Below are 19810 nucleotides of genomic sequence, written 5' to 3'. Positions count from 1 at the left end.
CATTTATGCATATTACTATTATGTATTACTACCTATGTACATATGTATTCTGCTCCATACATAAGTTGTTACAAATAATTATGTATTTTGTATACTCCGACGAAGATGATGAATGGGGACTAATAAAAAAAAATATACGTTTATATACTTATATTTTTATATGTAGAAAAATACACGAATCAAAATTTTATCAAATGACATTGTTTTTGTGTATTCATGAATTGTGCAATCCATCGAATCCTAACCGCTTGACATACACCTTGTCTCCCTTTCGGCGCAATACTTTCTCCACGAGATACACGTCCGGATGAGTAGCATGATGCAACTCGTGCTCGTAGAACACATCAGCGACGAATTTTCCGCGATAGTCCTCGAGTAGATAGATACGCTGCATCTTAACGATCGTAAATACCTCGGTAGTCCAATTTGACGTATAACTCTTCTCAAAAATCGTCTCGTACTTGCTCACGCGTACCGAATTGCCCACTTTGAATTTTGCCGGACCAGCGATTTTTATCACGCTGTATGCCATGTCCAAAAGTCTTTCGGCGATCGCGGCAGTTATGTCAGCGGGTCGCATGCCGATAGTGCGATGCTTTCGTGCGTTGTAATCTAATACGAGACGCGGCAGCTCGTCGATTCACTTGTAATTGATGTTGAGTGTGAACATCTTCCACATGTCGTTTTTGAGCGTACGATTGAGCATACGAACATTGCAAACTCATTAAATCTCTTTCTGTATCTCCCGTCTTTAAGCACACTATCTTTGTCTATCACTAAAAATCCATAATTTTTAGCCAACAGTCGCGACACAACAAACAAAATTCGTCGTACGATATGTCGGTATTCACGTGATCGTTGTAAACGTGTTTCATGTTGATATAATCTTGCTTGAACAGGATCAGTAGATTCGCGTTGTCGCGTATCAGATGTTTAGGTATCCTCGCGTACGTGTGACAGAGATAGAAGAAGTCAACGTTCGCATGGCGGCCCATCGAAAAATATTCTCTTATCGTATCCTGCTTGTTTCATGCCACGTCATCAAAGATAAAAATATAATTTGAGTCGCGTCTCGCTCGGTGGAACGACGTCGCTATTGTTGAAGAACGTAAAATAGCCGATAGATGTAAATAAATTTTCGAGATATCAATCGATTTGGTTGTTGCAGCAATTTCGAATAAATGTACACGTTCTCGAAACGTACGCCGTTTGGACTCTCGAGCAAACTTATGAGAATGTTGGTTTTACCGTAATTAGATGGGCCGCAAATGATCGCGAATAGTATTCGACAGCAATTCGACGTGCTTGCGCTTCTCCGCGCTGCCTCCCATCATTCATGATTTCTCGTCACTGTTTGTGACACATATCGTCAACGATTGCCGCACGAATTTTATACTTACACTACGCGCTCTCGACTATTTAAAGATGCGCGAACTCGCGAATCGCGCAGTAAAAAATATATCTCTCGCTGTGTCATCCTTCCGATATTCGAGACTTGAGCACCGAGCAATTACAATATATATCGAAAGTCGTACTCTTACGCGTGTATGGCGAGTACATCGAAAACGTCTGGGACAAGCTTCCGGAACAGGATCTATGAAGGCAGGTTCGAGCCTATCATTGCTGTGACGATCACTATAATCAACCGTGGCAGCGGACGCACATCGACGTGCACATCGTTCCGCACCGAAGATAAAGGATTGTAACGAATGTCGGTGTCGTGCAGCGGTCTGCTGAATCGAGCGATAAACGCGCTTCCTTTCGAGTTACATATTCCGGGCTATCAGTTTTGCGGTCCGGACACTGGGCTTATAAAGCGATTAGCCAGAGGTGATGCGGACATAAATCCGCTGAACGCGACGTGCTGAGAACATGATATTGTGTATTCAGGTAGTAACGATTTCACCGATAGACACGCGGCGGACAAGGTACTCGCCGATAAAGCACTAGAACGCTTCGTCGCGAGAGATTCAGCTCTGAGCGAGAGAGCCGCTGTTGCTGCCGTCTAGGCAGCGATGAAAGCCAAGACCTAGATCGGCATAGGCATAAAACCGATGAAGAAGACGACGAGAAAAAAGGCGACAAAAAAGCAATTACTTCCGATGGCGAAACGAGGCGGTGCGTTACCGTTTCTGCCAATGTTGGGCGCGCTCGGGTCCTTGATCGGCGGAGCGGCCAGACGAAAGTAATAAATGACAACAAAGCCGCGCGACGTCAGCTCAAAGAGCTACAACGTCACGATTGCACGATAAAACAGGGTCGCGGACTGTATCTCGTTCCGTATAAATATGGACGCGGACTGTATCTCAGTCTGTACAAACGTGGACAGGGTGTAGCTGCAAAGAAAAAAAAACGAAAGATGGAAACCAAAAAGATGATAAAAATGCCGTCTGGCGCAACTAATGTGCAATTGAAAGAGCTCGCGAGACGTATCATATTTTAGATGCGTAACACGTTACTGACGAGCGGCGAAAGCGGTATCGTGAATCTGGACGATGCGGGGTCTGATACTTATTGGGTAACGTTTCATACGCGAAAAGAAACAATCGCGTCGTGTACTTTGACAGTTTTGGTAATCTTCGACCGCCCAAAGAACTAATGCGATATTTCTGGAACGGTGCTACGACGATGAGAGTATAATCGCACGTCCTGTCAGACGTATGATCAGAGCTTCTGCGGACAGATGTGTCTGCAATTTCTACAAACGGTAGACGCGCTTGAATTTAAAAAGCTTGACGAGGTACTGTGAAATCTTAGAATTAGTCGAACGCTTTTTTTGTCATGTCGTTGACGCTTGCGCTGAGCGAGAAGAGCACCATTCTCGCGGCAAACTATTATACTTTCCGCCATAGATTTGAAGATTACGAGCTTGGTCTGACGATTTTTGAAACTTATCACACGATACCGAACGTGAACGAATCGAACAACAAATTTTATTTCGTCAAAAGACGACACGGAAATTATGATTCCCGAGGGTTCGTACGAAGTGCGAGACATAAATGAATTTCTGAAACGCGCGATTTTACGGAAACGGCCGCACCGCGACGTGCTTGAAACTGTTGACGTAGTGCGTGATGACAATAACAACAACAACAATGACACCAATGACGATAATGGTGGAGAATACCCTATTACGCTCCGCGCAAACTACAACAAGAGATGCGAGATTAGATGTGCATACAGAATAAACTTCGGCAAGCCCAACAGCATTGGATCGCTGTTGGGATTCTCGTCAAAGTGTATACTGCAGCCGCGAAGGTGGTACGAATCGGACATGTCAATCAACATAAACGTTATCCACATAGAGTGTAACATGACTGCAGGCACGTCCAGCAATGGCAAAAGCGCGCATACGATATATGAATTTTCGCCGAGTGTGCCGCCAAGATATAAGATATCGGAGAGGCCGGCGCAGATCATTTACCTGCCGATCATCGCACGGCAGATCTATCATTACATCGAGCATTACGGATCTAATGATATGCAACGTCGACCAGAACGGACGAGTGCTCGATTTTCGAGGAGAAGAGATCATCATCAGATTGCGACAGTGATAACGTGAGCGTGAGATGCTCATGCTGAACGGAACAGAGCGTACGCAGAGAGATGACGCATTCTTTACAAGACCAGTGACATCACAGCTCGATAACACTCGGTCATCCAGCAGGAAGAAGAAGCTCAGCGCGTCGAACGTTACATTTTTAAAATCTTTGGGATTCACGATGCGCAACATTTCAGATGACTGATATTCTAACTATTAAAGACGAGCCGATCTTCAACGACTGCATCGTCAAGATTGAGACTCACATGTACAACTCGTTCACCAACACAACGTTCGGGTACAGCAAAGAAATAAGAATACCCACACAACAACATCTGTACACACTGTTGTACGAAAACTTTCTATACGTCGAGAGAAAACTGACGAAGAACAAAGTGATCCAGGGTGCTCACGTGGCATTGGGAAATAATTGCGTCGTGTTCATATTCGATGAGATTCGATATAAACTCAATGGTGCGGAGATTGACCGTAACAGAAATGTGAACATAACTAGCACGCTCAAAAATTATATAACAGTGTCATCCGACAGAAGCGTGATTTGCGGAATGCCGGCTGGAATGCGCAGACTACTGCGGGCGGATACTTTAATTTCTGTGTACTGCTCTACGTGCTGCCGGGATTTTGCGAAGATTACAAACGCGTCGTGATCAACGCTCGTCACGAATTGATTTTAATACGAGCGCACAACGACAACAATTGTCTGACGGGAGATCCGGCGACAGAGCCAACGCTCGAATTATTCAAAGTACAGTGGCGAATGCCGCACGTGTTATTGAGCGAGATAAATAAGCTGTCGATGCTGCACGCTTTGGAGAATAGATGATATCTGTGCATGGCTTTTCGCTCGTGAGATCTATACGAGTTTCTACTCTTGCAGAGCACAATCAAGCATTCGTGGGTCATCAGGCTATTCAGTTCGAGAAGCCGCGCTACGTCATTTTCGCACCGTCATTTTCGCTATGCAAACAGATCGAAAAAATGTCCGAGGATATAAGTCGATTCAACGACTATAAATTAACCAATGCGAAACTCTATCTGAATTCGGAATGTTATCCGTACGATGACTTGAATCTGGATTTTGATAAAAGATGTACGATTCTGTACGACTTGTACGCGTGTTTCTGCAAGGGCTACGGATACGAGTACCTCAAACCGAGTTTTATCTTTACTTTTTACGTAATGGCCCGTTCGTAATCATTGACTGCTCTCAACAGAATCGGTCAAGTGTAGCATCGTGGACGTGCGATTAGACTTTGAATGTAAAGAGTGCCCGCAAATACAACAGCCTATTATCTCATCATATACGATCGCGTGGTTCAATATAATTCATTGATCAACATTGTGAGCAAAATCATCTAAGTGCATCTCCGATGATATAAAATCTACGATATGTCGCAATCGACCACGCAGTCTTCTCGACAACATACTCGTGCCAACGTGGATAAGAACTCATCGTCAATGAGAAATTTATCATGAAAGAAGTAGCGATGCTGAAACAGGGGACTTCTCATACATTATATTTTTACGAGTCCCGTGCCATGGAAATTTTTGACAAGATCCGACAGGCTTGCGCTTCTTGATAGAGTGCTTATCACCATGGATTGCGATGGGAGGACGGGATGGTCCCCTACAACGAGGCAAAATGCCTGATCACAGCAGCTGTATTTGAAGATGATGCTATCGTGTATGTTAAGGAACGCAAGAAACGAACGTGACTGTGGAACTTGCTTTTGGATGAGCGAGAACGTATGTACATCGAGACCTTGGATGCAGTTTACGAACACATGGAATCTTTAACTAATTTGGATGTTGCCAATACCATAATATGCGATGTGGACAACATGTTAAGAATTGCGCGTTACAAAATGTATTGAAAATATATAACTGGTGGTTGCAAAAGAATTTTTAAATAAAAATATATTAACGTATTTCTTTTTTCCTTCCTTTGTAATACATGTACTCGTATGTATGAATGTATATGTATGAACGTATATGTATGAACATGTATGTATGTATGTATGAACATATATGTATGAATATGTATTAGGTGTACAACTTCCGCCGTTTTTTTTCCGAAATTCGAGGCTTTATTGTAAAAAACTGGTTATACATTTATGATTCGAAGTGTCCATCGCTGACCACTACTTTCTCCCATTTTTCGAGCAGCGTACGAATCCCGCGTCGAAAAAACTGGTCATCTTTTGAGGCGATCCACGAATCGATCCAATTTTTTACTTCTTCATAAGACCGGAAGTGCTGATCAGCCGTGTGCCATTAATCGAAACAAGTGATAGTCAGAGGGAGCAACGTCTGAGAATACGGGTGGGACTTCTCATTTCAACATTTCCAAGTATGTCTTAACCACTTTCGCAACATAGGGTCGAGCATGCTGCAAAAACACTCTATCGTGTCTCTCGTTGTATTGCGGCCGTTTGTCTTTCAATGCTCGGATCAAACGCATCAGTTGCGTTCGATACTGATCGCCTGTGATTGTTTCAGTCGGTTTTAACAGCTCATAATACACTACGCCGAGCTAGTCCCACCAAATACAGAGCATGACCTTGGAGCCGTGAATGTTTGGTTTGGCCGTCGACGTGGAAGCATTGCCGGGAACTCCCCATGATTTTCTGCGCTTGGGGTTATCGTAATGAACCCATTTTTCGTCCCCAGTCACAATGCGATGCAGAAATCCCTTCCGTCTTTGCCTTTCAAGCAGCTGTTCACAAGCAAACAAACGCCGTTCAACATCTCTCGGCTTCAACTCGTACGGCACCCAATTTCCTTGCTTCTAAATCATTCCCATGACTTTGATGACATTTTGAAATGGCTTATTGAGTCATTCCCAATGATCGTGCCAATTCTTCTTGATTTTGACACGAGTCTTGATCAAGTAATGCCTCCAATTCTACATCTTCGAAAACCTTCTCTCTTCCACCGCTATGTCGGTCTTCGACGTCAAAATCACTGTTTTTGAAGCGTTGAAATCACTTACGACACATTCTTTTACTAATAGCGGCCTCACCATAAGTATTTGAGAGCATTCGATGAGCCTCAGCCGCAGATTTCTTCATATTGAAGCAGAAAATTAAAACCTCCCGCAAATGACGAGAATTTGGCTCGTAAACTGACATTTTCAATCGAGAATAACTTTATGATGCAGACACAAATTGACTAATGTTTCTATGGGATTATATTGACAGATGCCCAAGTTTATTGTATGACGTCTATGACGTCATTATATCTATTTATTTCGACCACCGCTAAAGCCATCTATAGGAAAACGGCGGAAGCAAAGTTATCTAATATAGTATGCACCTAATATATATGAATGTATACAAGGTTATTCAAAATGAATATATTATCCTTGAAATATCATGTTCCTGACTTAATTCTAAGATGATTTTTCAAAATTTTGTCAAAATTTTGTCAAAAGCGTAGTTTTTAAATTATAAGAAATAATTAGAATGACAGGGCGCGTAGAGAAGGTAGCCAGGAGCGGCGTTTCTCACTGTCCGTACGGGGACCCTCGTTACGATCAGACGATGGTTACACATGCATATGCGATCACATTCTCTCTCTCTCACACACACACACACACACACACACACACACACACACACACACCCACACACACAAATTACCTTGAAAAAGTTTGATGACATGCTGCAGTTTGAGAAACAAAAAAAACTTCCATCGATCATTGATGGATCACGTACAGCTCCAAACTTTTATCACTTAAACTTCCATTCCTCTAACAAGTTTAGAAATCACTCGTTCCCATTGATGCACGCAGATCGAGTAACCATTAAAATACTTAGTTTCTTATAAAACGCATCACTTCGTTACGATTACTGTACGCTCAGCGTACAGTTATTCATTAACTTGAAGAAAACGAAGTATTTCAATGATTACTCAAAAAATTTATTACTGTATCTCTATCAGTTAAGTGTCCGTTTTACTACCGATGGTCCATTTTAACTATTATCAATTAATCATTCGGTGACCGAAAATCACTCGAAGAAAGATAATCACACGCCGTGTGTTTATTCGACGATAGCATGCACTCGATTTTAATAGAGAATCTGTTAGTTAATTATTATAAATCACTGCCGATTAATTATTCGTCGACTGAATATCACTCGAAGAAAAAAGCACACGATTGTTTACTAACACACGACGCGTTCACTCAACGATAGCAAGCAGTTGATCGATTTTATTGGTTATTACTTTATTGGTTTGTACTAGCGCTGTCAAAACACGGACGTCTCAGTCAGAATTGAATCGATATCGGTTCGATATCGTTCGACGTCGAAAGCATCAAATCGACATCGAATCGATCAATATCAAAAAATCAATATCAGAATATTTCATGTTATGTTGTATAATTGATTTTTCTGACATTGATTTTTCTTCCAAACAGAGTAATGCTTCTTAAGTAGTATTACATGAAACGTAATGCTGTACGATAGTTGCGTCCGCGGTGAATAATTATTAAATCTTTTACAAAATAAGTTATTATATAATAATTCTTGTACGTTCTCTCCATCTCTTGATCTTTTTTACATAAGAGAGATATTCCATGTAAGAAAGTATTGGTCGCCCTTAAAAGGGCGGATTGCTGTCGCTCTAAAAAGAACGGATTGATTGTGATGGATAAAGTAATTTTATAAGAGGTGCTCGAAATGTCTACCATCCATTCTAATGCAGGCTCTCATACGTCTCAATAAATTTCTTTGCACGTTTTGCATCACATCTTTTTCGATGGCCCATACGGCATACCGCAATCTTGTATCAAAATCTTCCATATCTTCGGGAAGCGTTTTATAAATTAATTTCTTGCAATATCCCCAAAAAAAGAAATCCAGAGAATTTAAGATCTTGCGGGCCAACGTATTGGGCCGTATTGACCCATCCATCAGAGCACATGCGCGGTCTCGCGATCCGCGTAGCATTGCGATTCGCGGCAGGGGTCGCGGAGGGGTCATCAACCTCCAGCAAAGGTCGTATAAATACGAAACGATCGATATGTCGATCAATAATCCCTCGATCGCTTGAAGCGAAAGATTCTCAAAGGTAAGAAATTCATAGAAGCGAGAAAGATCTGCCATGTGTCATTCTCTACCAGGACGATAATATGGCCTACACAAATGAGGAATATTACGATATGCTGATGGTACTGAGTGAGTGTCACGGACAGCATTATCCTGCTGCAAGGCGGTACGCGGAATTGTATCCGAATCGTCAAAGACATCCATCGGCCACTGTCACACTCCGAGCAGCTCAAAGATTGTATGAAACCGGCAGTGTCCTATCAAATAATCACGAAATCGTATCGCAAGAAATTTACGAAATACAGAAGAAATTATTCGAGCTTGAGTGAAACCCTGAAACGAGTATTCGGGTTATTGCTCGGGAACACGGATCATCATATTCGACCGTTCAGAAGATATTATAAGAAGAAAAATGGCATGTTTTTCATTATACATGTATGCAAGTTTCATTATACACGTATGCAGTTACGACCAAAAGATTATCCTCTAAGGAAAACGTTCTGCGAAACTTTTTAAGAAGAGTAGATCGAGATCCAAGATTTCCATCTCGAATAATATTCAGCGATGAATCGCTATTTACGCAAGAAGGGATATTTAATTCGCATAACATGCATTTATGGAGCGATGAAAATCCCAGACTTACGCGAAATAGAAACTTCCAAATTCGTTGGAAGATGAATATCTGGGCAGGAATTATGGGAACGCAGATATTAGGTCCAGTTATTCTTCCAGATATTATGAATAACGAAACATATTTGGAATTTTTAAGAGATAATCTACCAGATTTTTTAGAAGAAATCCTATTATTCGAGAGAAGCAAAATCGTATTTCAGCAAGATGGTACGGGGCCACATACGCTAGAATTGTGACGGATTATTTAAATCAGCAATTTCTTAGACGATGGATGAGTCGATACGGCCCAATACGTTGGCCCGCAAGATCTTAAATTCTCTGGATTTCTTTTTTTGGGGATATTGCAAGAAATTAATTTATAAAACGCTTCCCGAAGATATGGAAGATTTTGATACAAGATTGCGGTATGCCGTATGGGCCATCGAAGAAGATGTGATGCAAAACGTGCAAAGAAATTTATTGAGACGTATGAGAGCCTGCATTAGAATGGATGGTAGACATTTCGAGCACCTCTTATAAAATTACTTTATCCATCACAATCAATCCGTTCTTTTTAGAGCGACAGCAATCCGCCCTTTTAAGGGCGACCAATACTTTCTTACATGGAATATCTCTCTTATGTAAAAAAGATCAAGAGATGGAGAGAACGTACAAGAAATATTATATAATAACTTATTTTGTAAAAGATTTAATAATTATTCACCGCGGACGCAACTATCGTACAGCATTACGTTTCATGTAATACTACTTAAGAAGCATTACTCTGTTTGGAAGAAAAATCAATGTCAGAAAAATCAATTATATAACATAACATGAAATATTCTGATATTGATTTTTTGATATTGATCGATTCGATGTCGATTTGCTTTCGACGTCGAACGATATCGAACCGATATCGATTCGATTCTGACTGAGATGTCCGTGTTTTGACAGCGCTAGTACAAACCAATAAAGTAATAACCAATAAAATCGATCAACTGCTTGCTATCGTTGAGTGAACGCGTCGTGTGTTAGTAAACAATCGTGTGCTTTTTTCTTCGAATGATATTCAGTCGACGAATAATTAATCAGCAGTGATTTATAATAATTAACTAACAGATTCTCTATTAAAATCGAGTGCATGCTATCGTCGAATAAACACACGGCGTGTGATTATCTTTCTTCGAGTGATTTTCGGTCACCGAATGATTAATTGATAATAGTTAAAATGGACCATCGGTAGTAAAACGGACACTTAACTGATAGAGATACAGTAATAAATGTTTTGAGTAATCATTGAAATACTTCGTTTTCTTCAAGTTAATGAATAACTGTACGCTGAGCGTACAGTAATCGTAACGAAGTAATGCGTTTTATAAGAAACTAAGTATTTTAATGGTTACTCGATCTGCGTGCATCAATGGGAACGAGTGATTTCTAAACTTGTTAGAGGAATGGAAGTGATAAAAGTTTGGAGCTGTACGTGATCCATCAATGATCGATGGAAGTTTTTTTTGTTTCTCAAACTGCAGCATGTCATCAAACTTTTTCAAGGTAATTTGTGTGTGTGTGTGTGTGTGTGTGTGTGTGTGTGTGTGTGTGTGTGAGAGAGAGAGAGAGAGAGAATGCGATCGCATATGCATGTGTAACCATCGTCTGATCGTAACGAGGGTCCCCGTACGGACAGTGAGAAACGCCGCTCCTGGCTACCTTCTCTACGCGCCCTGTCATTCTAATTATTTCTTATAATTTAAAAACTACGCTTTTGACAAAATTTTGACAAAATTTTGAAAAATCGTCTTAGAATTAAGTCAGGAATATGATATTTCAAGGATAATATATTCATTTTGAATCTCCCTGTATGTATGAACGTATATGTATGAATGTATATGTATGTATGTATGTATATATGTATGTATGCATCCGAAAACATCGACGCTTCTGTTAAACGCGATCTGACAGTACATATATGCAATGTATTAGCTAGTGTATAAGACTTCATTCAATCATAAACTTCAGTTATGAGCATTAAGATATAGACCGATTAAAAGAATATATACGCCGAAAATCGATCGAGCGAAAGGGTTACCGTCCGTTGTCGCCAAGTCCGCCAAGTCCACCGCCATCGAAGGAAAAAAACGAGATATTGGGAATGGGGAAAAAGCATCAAAATCGCCAATGTGTTAATCAACGTCATCGATGACATCAAAATATAAATCATAAAGTATAAACCTCGACAAACTCGTGAACAAAGAAATTATGTAAAAAGACATGATACAACATTGATAAACTCACGAACAAAGAAAATATGTAGAAAAAACGCGATAAAACGTGTCGTGACATGTTCGCAATTTTTGAAAGAGGAGGGGTATCCCTTCTTCGATTCTCGAAGTTTTATCATATACGTCGCAATTTACGCGGATGCAATAAATCTTGCGATACCCGCTTGTACGAATGGTTGAAAAAATGTACTTCGCTAAAGAGAGCAACGCACAAAACGAAAAAGGACTGCACTAACATGTAAGTTTCAATGTTCTATACACAAAAAAAACGTTTTTAACATTATGTATACAGCAAGAAGCATCGCGAAGTTTATTATGTTTACTGAACAGTCGTTACGATTTTACGACTACGAGTTATAAATTTTTGGAAATTGAAATCAACATTGATCCACCGAGTTACGTGAGATCGCCCTGGAAGATCATCGCGGACATTAACTATCGAAATGTGGAAGGGCCTCTACGAGCAGCGATGGAATTGGATTTACAAGATGCTGTGAAACGAATACAAAGATAATTTTATAAGCGTTGGACCGATAACTGTCAGAGATTGCACACTGAACGATGCTACGCTCGTACGTCTCGATTCTTCGTCTGTACGCATTACAATGACCGAAATGACGCTACGCCGTATGTTTAAATTTGACGGATGTATCGATGTAATGTTCGAACGATTAGCCCGACTCGTCGATACGGTCGATGTCAAGTATACGCGATTCTCCAACATCGCGTTCAAAGACACAATACGCGATAGTGACATCTTTAACAAACATCAACTCGTCGATTATAAGCTATTGGCTATGTAACAATAATATGTGAATAAAATTTTTTTTTTGTTCATATCATTATATATGTGCTTTTTTATTTCCCATCAAACCTATCTTATGCCATATGTACCTATCCATTGAAATATATTAGGTGTTGGAATTAATTCGTAGCGTTTTACAAGTGATGGGAAGTACTTTCATTAATGTATTTTTTAATGCTCATGTGAAATAAATAACATTCTTTCATTAAAAACGCTACGAATTAATTCCAACACCTAATAAAAGAATGAATAACAAGTATGAAAATAAACGTGCGCAATTCGAAGATTAAAATTGATCTTTTTATTTTATATCATTTACTTGATCGCGTGATATTTATATAACATTGATGATGATGATGTCATCGCTAGAACATGTTGTGACATGTCCTACCATGTCGAATGGTCGTGAAAAATCTGGTCACGTGACATGTACACTATTTGGCAACGTCGCATTTACATCAAATCGCATTGATGATATCATCACTATCAGAACATGTCGTGACATGTCAAATGGTTTTGAATGCGAAAAGAAAAAAAAGGAAATAGGAGTAGATGGCAACGCATCGAGAAAGATAGTAAATATATGAGATAGCGCGCACAGCGGCGGCAGTCCGCGACACATTTTAGGATGGGCGCGAGGTCCGCGGTGGCGGCGGCGGCGGTGGCTCGCAATGTAATTTGGGGTGGACGCGGAGTCTGCGGCGGCGGCGGTCCCCAATGATACGTCACAACATGGCGGCATGTATCATCATATCGATAAAACCGATAGTGCCGGGACTTCCCCGCGCCATACGCCCCCCCCCCTTAGAGGACTTGGGTTAGAACCCGCCTTGCTTTACTACTAACGTTGCTTTTAACGCCTTTTGCTTTTTAATATCTTTTTTGCCATCGACACGCAAGGCGTACATTTTCGCTTTAAGCTCGACGAATTCGGTCATGATCGCACCATGTTTTCATCTTTCATTAAACCGGAAATTTTGTATTTACTAGCGGAATGTCGTAAGCATTGTCGATCATAATCGCTCGTATCGAATCTATTGATATCGCGTTTCATAACAGCGTAGACATCGTGCACTTAATGTGATAAATAAGGCTGTCCGTATCGGTATACATAATTTTTCATGAGCGATAACATGTACTCATAGTGAAATTCATATAAACACGTTTTAGATATATCGAGGATGCACATACCCACGTATATCGGTTTGTTGAACTTCATCTCGACTTCCGCATTTCTATCGTGACCAAGATCTCGAAAAAAACGCTTCTACTGTGAAAGTTTGGTTTCGCGATTATTGCCTCTACATTGTATCTCCTATCCTAACGCACTACGAGTCACACGTTCTTCATAGTCTTGCTGAAAATCGCGTTGTTCATTAATTTGAATAAGTTTTTCTCGAACTCATTCTTTTCTAAAATTTGTATTGAATTCAATGTACTCTCGAAGCCATAGAGGTTGCGCGAATTGTAGTATACGATAGATCTTTGTAATGCGGAGACTGTGATGAGTACATTGCTGCAGATTGCGATAATGTATGACGTAACGCTTTTTATCATACAATGTCGCGAGAAGACAATGTCTTCTCCTCTAACTTGCTGGGTGATTTTTCGCGCGTTGGATGGAAAATAATAGATCGGAGTGCACATCATGGACATGTTGCGGATACTTCAAATCACCCTCGAGAACGTAACTCGACGATGAATCTAATGTGACATTCACAACATTAAAATTGTCTACGTCGTCGATCCAGCGAAAATCGGCATATAGAAATAGTTGACATATTGTCCAACCGTACAGATTGTTGACGCCATAGTATATCAGGTACATCGATGGTTTCGATGGATCGTACGATTGCGTGTACTTGTTGTTGGCCTGCGCATACCTGTTTGAACATTGACTCATATCGCCACGTATATTACGTTCGATGAATAGAATGTCAACGTCGAATAAGAAATTCGAAATTGACGCGAGTATGTTTCAACATTGTGTCCCACATAAAATCCGGTGTATAATAATACGCGAGATTGATACGACGAGTCCATAACTCGTGATGCAACTATCCCGAAAATTCTCAAATATATCGGCCAACAACAATACATATGTTTTTAAATATAGATCACTGTATTCACTGTGGCGTTTTCCGTCCGTCACAAGGGCCGCATGGCCTGACCGAACAGTGCAGTCTAGCGTCCTGAGTCCTCTCACATTTTGGAGGGCGGACGCACATGCGCTTTTTTCCGCGATGTTGTTTGCGTGCCTTGCGCGTTCCGCGTCACCGTTTTCGTTTTCCCTTTTCTGTGTATTCCCGTATCGAGGGTCACAGAGGTCGGCGACTCCCGCGATCCTGACAGAATGACGCCACCTCACCGGAGAGAAGAGGAGGAAGAACGACCAGGAATGGGAGTCAAGAGACCGCTGCTGACGGACCCGCCGGGGCGCACGACACCTGATCCCGGGTCACACGCAGGTGATGTCATTCATTATTACGCCCTTTTTGTTGTCGCAAAGCATTTCCTATCGCACCCTCTTCCAGGCGCAAAGCGGATCGAGAGTTGGAACGGCATGACGGGGATGGCACTCTACGTCCCAAGGACGGCGAGAGCTCCGAATAGCTCCGAGGCCACGAGGCGGCCCGAAAAGGATCCTGCGGCCTCTCGAATTTCGCGCGCTAGGACATGCGACACGGGCATGACGCGATTCCCGCGATTAGTGGAGCCGCGGAGCCACATCGCCAATCAGGCGCGATAAGGTCCCCTCGCAGGGATAACAAGCCCTGTGTGCCCCCGGGAGGATTAGCGCCCGGCACTTGTGCTGTGGCGAAAGCATATGAGAGAACGCAGTACGTAGGAGAAGCGAGAGCCTTTCAAGGACGACTCAGACGAGTACCTGCGGGAGTCATGGTGAGACGAGCGTCACAACTGTACAGTCGCCGGTTTCCGCGTCCGGTAGGCGTCGTCTTGTCGGAATTCTGTAGGGCGTATGATAGTGAGTGCGCGTGGCATTGCCGTGCGGTAGATTTTCGGGAGATTCAAGTACGCGTGTCACCTCCCGGAATGGCCCTTATCGTCGGAATAATCCTGCTGCGTCCGCCAAGGCCACAGCCTAGTCATTCGTCGTAGATTTTGTCGCGGGTTACATATTGCGTCGAAGTTCCGTATCGTAATATTGTCACGTATCGTGTCGTCTCGGACGCTTGTAGCGTAAGATTTACATGTCTATTAGGGCGTCGACCCTCTGTGTCATAGCCATTAACGACAATTTATAATAGCAATTGATAAGTGTACGTATTCTGTCGTATCGAGATTGCGTAATGTCGAGTTTGCACGTATTCGAGCCTTCTCTGTATCTCAGCTGAGCGGCGCGAGGCCCCGCGAGCGCGCACGAGGTCACGCCGTGTCCACGCTACCATCGTTGCCGATTTCTCTAGTATTTTCGAGGAGACGAAGTTTTGTTCGTATAATTCGCGAGGGTATCCCCGTGTGGCGTGAGCTCGTGTCGCGGTAATCTAACGAAGTTGATATGTCTAGCGTAAAGCCTCGGGGTCTGCGTGAATCTGCTATCGCGCTCAAGTAGAGTTTATCGTCTCGATTGTATCGCCAGATGTAAATGCAAGTCGAAGACTTATTTAATATATTTGTTACTTTTACTATTGTTGATTCGGGTGTATTTTATTCTCGCCCCTATTCGCTCTTCCAAACGATCCGTTCTTCTATCCGATCTAGATCTTACTTTCAAATACTGTCGAGGGATAGTCGCGAAATTAATGCGTTCAGTGTCCCGGGCAATGGACTTTATCATTTCACACGAATGCCGTACGAGTTGACGGGAGCGGAACCACAGGGGGGGAGATGGAATCACATACGTTCATATTTGGACGACATCGTTATCGTAACGTCTACTTTCGAAGGACATTTAGAATGGCTTGAGTGAATTTTAAATAAGATCTTCGCCGCCGGTCTGACTGTGAATCTCGAGAAGTGTGAATTTTGTCGTTCACAAGTTCGTTATTTGGGATTTATAGTACAAAAGGACGGCTTAACCGTCGATCCAGAAAAAGCAACGCCAATTGTAGAATATCCCGCTCCACGCAATCTCAAGCAGTTGCGCAGATTTTTGGGCATGTCGTCCTGGTACCGTCGCTTCATTCCGCGATTTGCTACGGTCAGTGAATCGCTCACGCGCTTGTTACGGAAGAACCAGCGCTGGGAGTGGGGAGGTGAACAAGACCATGCTTTCAAGCGGATTCGTGCAAACTTAATATCCGCTCCTACCTTGTCTTGCCCTGATTTTAGTGTTCCGTTCGTTCTGCAAACCGACGCCAGTTCCGTTGGTATCGGTGCCGTTTTAACGCAGACCATCAAGGACAGGGAAAATATTATCGCGTTCGCGAGTCGCGCGCTGTCGGACCCTGAAAAGAAATATACTCGGTTACCGAACAGGAGTGTTTGGCGGTTGTATGGGCGATACATAAGTTTAGACCGTATTTAGAGGGCTATAGATTCACGGTGATAACCAATCATAGTAGTTTGCATTGGCTTCGCCATTTGAAAAATCCGACGGCCGATTGGCGCGTTGGGCATTGGAGTTGTTAGAGTATAATTACGAGATAGTACATCGCAAGGGTGCTTTGCACCACGTACCGGATGCCTTATCGCGTGCTTTTGAGAGAGACACTGGGGATGATGAGAATGTTAACGCTTTGTTGGTGGCTGTCGCGGATGTCGAAGTTTCGGATGGTATAGGAGACCTTTGGTATTGTGAGAGCTTTCGCGAAGTTTCGGAGAAGCCTAAATTGTTTACCGATTAGAAGTGGTCGATGGCCAATTATATTATTTGAGGCCGCAAGCCACAGCGTCGGACGTGGTAGAGGATCTCGATCGTTGGAAGTTAGTATTGCCGCGTGAGAGGAGGCGGAAGGCTCTGAATGAATCTCACGATGACCCTCAGGCGGACCATCTGGGGATCGATAAATCGTACCGGCGTCTGGCTGTCGCGTATTATTGGCCGAATATGTTTAGGGATGTAGCGAGATATGTCCACGTGTGTGATATTTGTTAGCGTACGAAGGTAGAACAGGCGGGCCCTGTGGGACTCATGGGTCGGCGGATCGCCGAAGCCATGAATGACCGTTGCCGCCGATATTATGGGATTCTTCCCGCGTAGTAAGTCAGGTTTCGCATATGTTCTCGTAATCCATGACTTGTTTACCAATCCAGTGTCGCGCCCTGAGGGCCGCGAACGAAAGGTTGATAAGCGAGGCCCTGGAGGACCTCGTCATCTCGCGCTGGGGTACGCCTAGATTCTTGCTCACGGATAACGGCACGAAGTTCGTTAATAAAACATTGCAAGCGTTCGCCGCATGAGCGCGGCATCATTCTTACTACCATCCCGCCGTATCACCCACAGGCTAATCCCATCGAAAGGATAAATAGGATACTCAAAACCATGATTGTGTGGCCTTTCTCGGCCGTGATCACCGCCGTGGGACGCTCATCTGAGGGATTTCCGGTTCGCATATAGTAGCGCTCACTCATCGGTCGGCACCATATCCGCTTTTCTAAATCTAGGTCGCGAATTGGAGCCGGCACGGTCGTTATGACGAGAGGGCCGAGGGGCGACCGGGGTGGAGCCGCGAGACTCCGCGAACTGGGAGGAACGCATGCGGAAGTTGCAATCGCTGCACCGTTGGGTTAGCGATAACTTCGATCAGGCCCATCAGCAGCAGGCCCGACACTATAATTTACGAAGACGCGATCGCACCTTTAAAGGGGGGATCTCGTTCTGAAACGACAACATACTATCGTCAGCGGTTCACAATGTCGCCGCCAAGTTATCGAAATTCCAGGGACCATTTAAGGTTAGTGGAATTCTTTCTCCAGTAGTATATGAGTTGGCAAGCCTCGAAGGCGTTCGGGTGGCAAAGGTGCATGTGAAGGATCTCAAGCCATACCTCATTCCCTGACCTTGTTAATCCCTAGTGTCACCTTTGCAGTTATCGGTATCGAAGTTATCACTGGATAGGGGGCGTGGAGAACATTCTAATCGTGCGCCGCCACCTTGAGAGGATGGGAGAGAGAGGCGAAGCCTTCCGAAGGAGGTATGACGCCCTATTCCGGGGAATCCGATGGGACTACCCAACTTTCTGGCGAGAGGCGAGAGAGGTGGCTGAGGAGTACCGGTGCAGCGGCACCGGAGGGGCCGTCGTGAGAAAGTGGCCCGATACCCAGGACGCCGCTGTGTAGACGGGGGACGGACCACCCCGGACCAGAGATGCGTCCCAGCAGATGGACCCTCCCCCCCATGCCGCCCACTACCCCTCCGCCTCGGAGAGCGGAGGGGGAAAGGAGAACACCACCACCTCAGCGCCGCGACGGAGGTCAGATAGGACCGACAGGTTACACGGTGGAGAGACCGGCGCACCCGGGAGGGTGTTGGAACTGCGATCGGAACACCCACTCGGACTGCCCTATAGCCGTGACTACCCTTTTTGTTACGACTGCGGGCAGGCGGGAACCACGAGGAAGAAGCCCCCGCTGTAAAGACGAATACGCTCAGAAGGATCTGTACCGTCCCGCATCCTAGACTTATCGAACACTATCATATCGCATATCCACAATAAAATATTATCGTCAAAGTTATTTCTGATCCTTGACTCGCCGCTCTATTTCCCTTTCCTCTCTCCAGTAATGCCGACCCTGCCGCCTGCTTAATGGTCCTGTGATGCGGCTTTGCGCTTCGTTTCGAGGTGAGTGGTAGAGCTTATTCCTGCTCTCACCATATTTCTTTGTCTTTTTTTTTGCTTTTCGACTTTGTGATGTAATAAGATTTCTCGGTTTTGTTTTCGTTGGTGATGAAGTTTGAAAGTACGACATGGCTGTTGGCAAGGCGTTTGGCGCGAAGTTACCTCCGTTTGTATAGCCACGATCCAGCGGTGCCGTATCTCCCTCATAAGATTTTTTTTGAGGGGGGGGGGGAAGACTATCGGGCTAGCTGCTACCGGAAGCCGAATTGCGTACCGCTTAGCGAGCAGGATATTGCAGGAATAGAAAATTTTTTTTTTCTCTTTCCTCCCTTCGTTCTCTGCTCTCACCACTTTCTTTGTTTTTGTACCCCATATTGGGAGTCGGGAGACTCGAAGAATGATTTTGGCGTGTGTTGACGTGGCGGAGAGAGAGGAGCTCGAAAGCAGGGTGGTAGAACATATTCTCAGGATCGCGAGACGTGTTCGCGAGGCCGCCAGCGACTGCCTCCCCTCATTGTTTGGAGTTAGTACCGTTTTGCGTAGGTCCTTTCCGTAGATTCCGAAGAGCCCTCGCGTTAGGGGGGCCGGAGGAGGAAAACCGTCAGTACCGTACCGTATTTAGGAAAAAGGCTACCCGGAAAAGGCTCGCCCAGATGACGTATCGCTGGATAACGATTGAGAAGAAACTGGCGGCTATCAACGTTCGTCATAGTCAAGACCTCCTCGATTCTCCCCGGGGAAGGGGGAGTTGTGAC

General features: G+C 43.7%; 1 protein-coding gene across 1 annotated transcript; it reads right to left on the bottom strand.

Moving 5' to 3' along the window:
- Positions 1 to 214: 214 nt before the first annotated feature.
- Positions 215 to 580, bottom strand: LOC105150400 (uncharacterized). The gene has a single exon (XM_011063438.1). It carries the CDS (start codon positions 578 to 580, stop codon positions 215 to 217), a length of 366 nt encoding a protein of 121 aa, XP_011061740.1.
- Between the last annotated feature and the right edge of the window lie 19230 nt (positions 581 to 19810).

Source organism: Acromyrmex echinatior, chromosome 6 (genome assembly GCF_024713525.1).
Source record: "Acromyrmex echinatior isolate Ae372 chromosome 6, ASM2471352v2, whole genome shotgun sequence".
Classification (NCBI taxonomy): domain Eukaryota; kingdom Metazoa; phylum Arthropoda; class Insecta; order Hymenoptera; family Formicidae; genus Acromyrmex; species Acromyrmex echinatior.
The sequence above is the reverse complement of the archived record's forward strand: the minus strand, read 5'-3'. Positions and strand labels throughout refer to the sequence as shown.